General features: G+C 32.9%; 2 protein-coding genes across 2 annotated transcripts; one reads left to right on the plus strand and one right to left on the minus strand.

Moving 5' to 3' along the window:
* On the plus strand, window positions 3–623 carry LOC104759377 (exopolygalacturonase clone GBGA483-like; the record flags this gene model as incomplete). The annotated part of the gene is made up of 2 exons (XM_010482314.1): window positions 3–302; window positions 393–623. Coding segments are annotated over 2 exons (531 nt in total), but the record flags the coding sequence as incomplete, so codon positions are not given.
* LOC104756686 (21 kDa protein) lies at window positions 4,000–4,904 on the minus strand. Its single transcript, XM_010479308.2, has one exon. It carries the CDS (start codon window positions 4,815–4,817, stop codon window positions 4,197–4,199), a length of 621 nt encoding a protein of 206 aa, XP_010477610.1. The 5' UTR covers window positions 4,818–4,904; the 3' UTR covers window positions 4,000–4,196.

Below are 5,468 nucleotides of genomic sequence, written 5' to 3' on the forward strand. Positions count from 1 at the left end.
GTATAGCAATGCTCTCTGGAAACACCAATTTTGATATCTACAATGTCACATGCGGTCCAGGACATGGGATAAGTGTTGGAAGTTTGGGAAAAGATAGAAATGAGAAGAACGTCAACGGCTTAACGGTTAGGGATACAATATTTGCTGGTACGTCCGACGGTATTCGGATCAAGACATGGGAATCTTCGGCTTCCACGATTGTAATTTCCAATTTAGTTTATGAGAATTTACAGATGATTGATGTTGGAACTCCTATCAACATTGACCAGAAGTATTGTCCTTATACATCCTGCCAGAAATTGGTAACTTACTACGCAAAAAAAAAAACAAACTTCTTTGTTTTAAAAATCTTAGTCGAGTTTAATTTACATGTTAAATTATCATTTTTGCAGGGAGATTCTCACATTCAGATTCAAAACGTGACACTAAAAAATATTTGGGGAACATCAAGGAACAAAGTGGCTGTGAAATTTCAATGTAGCAAAAGTTTTCCTTGCAAAAATGTTCACTCAAGTGACATTAATTTAAAGCACAACGGAGTCGACGGTCCTGCAATCACGTTGTGTGAAAACATTAAAGGTTCTGCTACCGGCAAGATGATTCCTCCGCATTGCTTGAATTGATTTTGTCAAAACAAGTCGTTTTGTTGTATTTGATATTTTCGTGATAGCTGTGGTGTGTTTATGCATGCTCTAGTTGTGGTGATGAGATCCTAAAGTAGATTAATTAATAAATTCTCTAAGTTAAAATCCTTCAACGTTGTGATTTTGTATTCAACAAATCTGTTAATACTTTCGAAATAAAGTATCAAAGTTGCATACTGAATTTTCTTTTTGATATGAAAACTCACTCACTCACACGGTTTATTTTATACATAATCATATCTATTTTTTTTTTGTAATATAGATTCTAAAAACGGAAAATTTTATATTATAAATATATTATTAAAATTTGGTTATAAAATATAATACTTAAAAAATCTATCAGAAAACATTTTTTTAGTACTATATAATAAATATATGGATCATTAATTGGTTATAAAATTAAGACACTAATAATTTAAATAGGTTTAAGTTATTTATTATTTGTATAATCATCATGTACAGGTTGAATTGATTATCGATTGATATCTAATTAAAAGATTTTGACTTGATTATTGATCGATTGACTTAAATTATTTATCAAATAAAATCTCTTGATATCTAAATTACCATATTATTTTGTTACTGATCATTGTAATTCACTTCTTATCTTTCTATGATTCAATTTATCTGACTATGTGACTATGTATGTAAATATACTATGTATTTTAGGGATATGTGACTATGTATGTAAATGATATTACTGCAGATGATTTTTCGAGTTTCCGTTGTCTACATGTCCCATAATAGGGCTGGGCACGGAACGGGTACCCTTGAATTTTCTCCGACCCTTTACTCGTCCCGACCCTAACGGGTAACAGAAAAAATTTACTCATACTCGACCCTTAAATAACGGGTACCCGGTAAAAAATAGTTGACCCTTTACTCGTCCCGACCCTTTATTATTACCCGGAAAACGAGTACCCGATAAAAAATGTTAATAATCGCAATAATAATTTTATCTTTTGAAATCCAAAAAATGAAAAATTCATAAATTTATGCAATATATAGTTCCAAAATTATAAAATTACGAATTTTGAAAATAAAAATAATATATTAATTCAGTTAGGCTAAGTTGAACTTAGGTTTTAACTCTAACTCTATAAATTAATAATAAATAATAATAATAATAATACAAAATATTAACGGGTATTTACGGGTCGGGTAGCAAAACGGGTAAAGGGCCGAGTAACGGGACGGGTATTGAAAACTAAACTAATACCCTATACTCGTCCCTTACTCACGGGTAATATAATTATAATACCCTTTACTCGACCCTAAAGCTGCGGGTACCTTTTTTTCGGGACGGGTACGAGCCGAGTAACGGGTCGAGTATGGGTAACAGGTATTAGTGCCCAGGCCTATCCCATAAGAAACAAATAAACAAAACGAAAAGAAGAAGAATCACTGATGGTTACTTGGACTAGGTTTACGATTTGGGCTCTGAAAGCCCTTTAGAATTCATATTTAAAAGAAACAATTTTGAAAGATAAAGAAAGATAAGAAACAAAAGTTTGGCCAAAAAAATGATAAGAAACTAAAAAGTGAACAAATCTAAATTGTTTATAATGACAAATGAGTAGTACTTTTGACAGAGATTTGTTTACGAATATGAGTAGTACTTTTTACACGCAACAGTGAAACACACTGAAATCTAAACATTATTTTTGAAACTAACATCATGAATTAATGGATACGACATTATGGCTGGCGAATGTGTTTATGAGTTCCCCAACTTAGTAAGGAAAAAACATTTTCATCAGAAAATGAATACGTGTCTAAAAATAAGCAATAACAGGTAGATACAACAGAGATGGACCCTTGGGATTGTGACAAGAAAACAAAAAAGGACTCTTGTTTCTTTGCGTCTCGTGAATCCCCCTCTCTTCCCCATTTCTGATTACCTATTTGCTTTTTGAGGTTTTCTCATTTTTTTCGTCTTTTTTTTTCACATCCTTGTAAAATATTACGAATACACTTTGACCTTTTAAAACCATTCAAAACTTATCATATTCTGTAAATCTAGAGAAGTCTCGTACTACGAAAAGTTATGCACAAAAGGTCTTGATCAGCGTTTTGTTTTTGTTTTTTTTTGGTAAATAATATTCTTATAATTAATTTATGTTTTTGAAAGCAATTTTTGATGGCATATTGATATTGTACCAAACCGAAACATTTTCAGTGACTTAGTTAGATATGAATACCTTTACAATAGACATAACTTAGGTGATTGTATAATAGGTTAATCATTATCTTATAAATTAGAAAAGGATAAGGCGTGAGAAGGCATGTGAGACAGATATGAGTTTCTATTATGTCCGTTGTGTGTTATGACTTATGACAAACAGATGGGTTAGTGGTCAATTTCAAAGGGGTCACGGGATCATATATATTTCTCCAACATATACTTCCAAACCAATTATAAATTTTCCCATCATTTTTTTTTTGTAAATTACAAATCAAACATTATATTTCTTCACGCATCCTACCATAAATTGATTCCCATATATATTAGTAATCGGTTTTGACTTTGAATCTCTCATCATTTAAGCGAAGATTTTCTCATAATTATAAACATTTACGGTTGGTGTATCATATATATACATCACATGTATACGAATCTACGTTTGGTGAACCAAACACTATAGATATAATTTATATTCCCACACTTAAAGAACAGTAGTGACACACACACGTATATACTCATACCGACATACGCACAATATATATACAAAAATGGTTACCAAAAGATAAGTGAATGCATGTGTATCCGCTTAATTATACATGTTGCAACAACCCATTGAATTAGCTCTATAGATTGTTGCGCATTAACAGATAAATACGTCTATGTAATAGTGGTGGAGTTACAGCGCATGCATACATTAGCCATTATATACTTTTTTTATGCACCACCATTAGCCGTCATTAGTTTTCAATCATGTGCTTTATTCATCACTTTAGAATAAGCGTGTCATTTAGGTTGTAATTAGTAATTTTCGTTCTAAACCAATCCATTGTATTTTGCTTGAAGACGTTTATAATTTCACTTTCTTGCATTATTTAAAATCATTTGCCAAGATTCTATTATTTTTTTTGGTTTTAATTTTATCACCACTTAAACTACGCAACGACAACAAACTTATTTTGTCTACCACTAAATTTAAAATTCAGATAAAGTCAACTTATTTCTTGTTTTTTCTCGATCAAAAAGCTAAAAGCAGCTCATACAATTTGTACCTTCATAATGATTTTCTAATGTTTTGAAACCTTCTAAAACGATTAATAGTAAAAGGACAAATAAAACATAAGAAAGAATAGACTACCAATTATTTCCACACACACTTGATTCTTTTCGTAATTTCGACAAACAAAAAGCGTTAACAACTACATTATATCACTATTACATTACAGCCATTGACAAATATGCTTATCTTATTACATCTCTATCATGCACGCGTGAGAACCAAAAACAAAATAAAAAGACAATAGTTTCTTTTTCAAGTAAAAAAAAATATTAGAAGAAGAAGAATCTTTGATAAATATTTGATTTAATGATCAATGTATTGCCTTATCAACACATCGATTAACTAGAGCCAAAGCATTACTAGTCATCTTCTTGACGTCATCGACCCGTGCGCATACTTCATCCTTCCTCGGCTCATCGTGAATGTCTTTAAACCCGTCCGTACAAGTCTCCTCGTCAGTTAAAGCCGCACTGAGCCACGTCTGCACGTTACTCATTTGGAACCTGAACGACTCAAGGGAGCCAGTCGAGACCAGCTCCCTCATCTGTTTCATCGAGCCTTTCATTTCGTCGACCGCGTCTTTAAGGTTGTCGAAGCAGTCATGAAAAACGGCGGCTGCGGTTGGGTGGTGGGCACCATCGTCTTGGCTCTCTGGCTGGGGAGTGGTGATGTTTGCGAGGTATGAGGCTAAGTCGATGGACTTGATGAGAGTAACGGAGATTGCGGCTCGAGCCAAGAGAGCCGGGTCGTTGTGGACGGAGCTAGAGAAGGTTGAAAGAGAGGAGAAGCATACGTCAGGGTATAATGTGGTGTTGCAGCTAGTGCGGATGAAATCTGAGTCGTCTGATTGGGAACGGACGGTCAGGATTAATGGGAGGAAGGTGGCTAAGAAGAAGAAGAAGAGAAGTGGTTGATGAAGAGAAGGTTTCATGGTTTCTTCTGTTCTATGTGTGTTGGTTTTTTGTGACACGGAAGTGACTCTTTTTGGGTTATGGATGGTTTTGGTATTTGTGACCTCAGGTTTATATTTATACTGAAAAAGCATATAGATTCGGATTATAATCCAAACAACCAACAAGTTTGATGGGTTGGGGGAAAATGTTGAATTGTAAACCATCCTTCTAATGGGCCGAGTAAACCATCCTTGGGCCGATCTGGTCCGGAATCTATACTAGTAATTTGACTTTTTCTCAAACATATGTTTTTTGGAAATATTTACCATTAAATTAAATGCATATATTCTTATACAAACAAGTTTATAAGGGGTTATTGGTTCTATGATTTTAATGGATTTGGAAATCCAGACAAAAATCATGTGTTATTCAATCATTGAATTTAAAATACTTATCAAAATGATGTGTTATTGGTTCCATGATTTACAAATACTTGTTAAAATCCCATGTTATTCATTCAATGATTTATTTTTGGATTTCAAAATCCACATTATGTTTTAAATGGATTTGAATGGATTTGAAAGTGTAAAATAGAAGGATTCAAATCCAAGGATAAAACATGTTATTTCAAAATCCATGTATTTTGATTTCTAGAATTTACAATTCCATATAGATTTATAAATTACCTC

Source organism: Camelina sativa, chromosome 17, assembly GCF_000633955.1.
Source record: "Camelina sativa cultivar DH55 chromosome 17, Cs, whole genome shotgun sequence".
NCBI classification, from domain to species: domain Eukaryota; kingdom Viridiplantae; phylum Streptophyta; class Magnoliopsida; order Brassicales; family Brassicaceae; genus Camelina; species Camelina sativa.

What these genes read in the sequence shown, in the direction of transcription:
- LOC104756686 (XM_010479308.2), bottom strand. Translation starts at nt 4,817, where the DNA reads ATGAAACCTTCTCTTCATCAACCACTTCTCTTCTTCTTCTTCTTAGCC.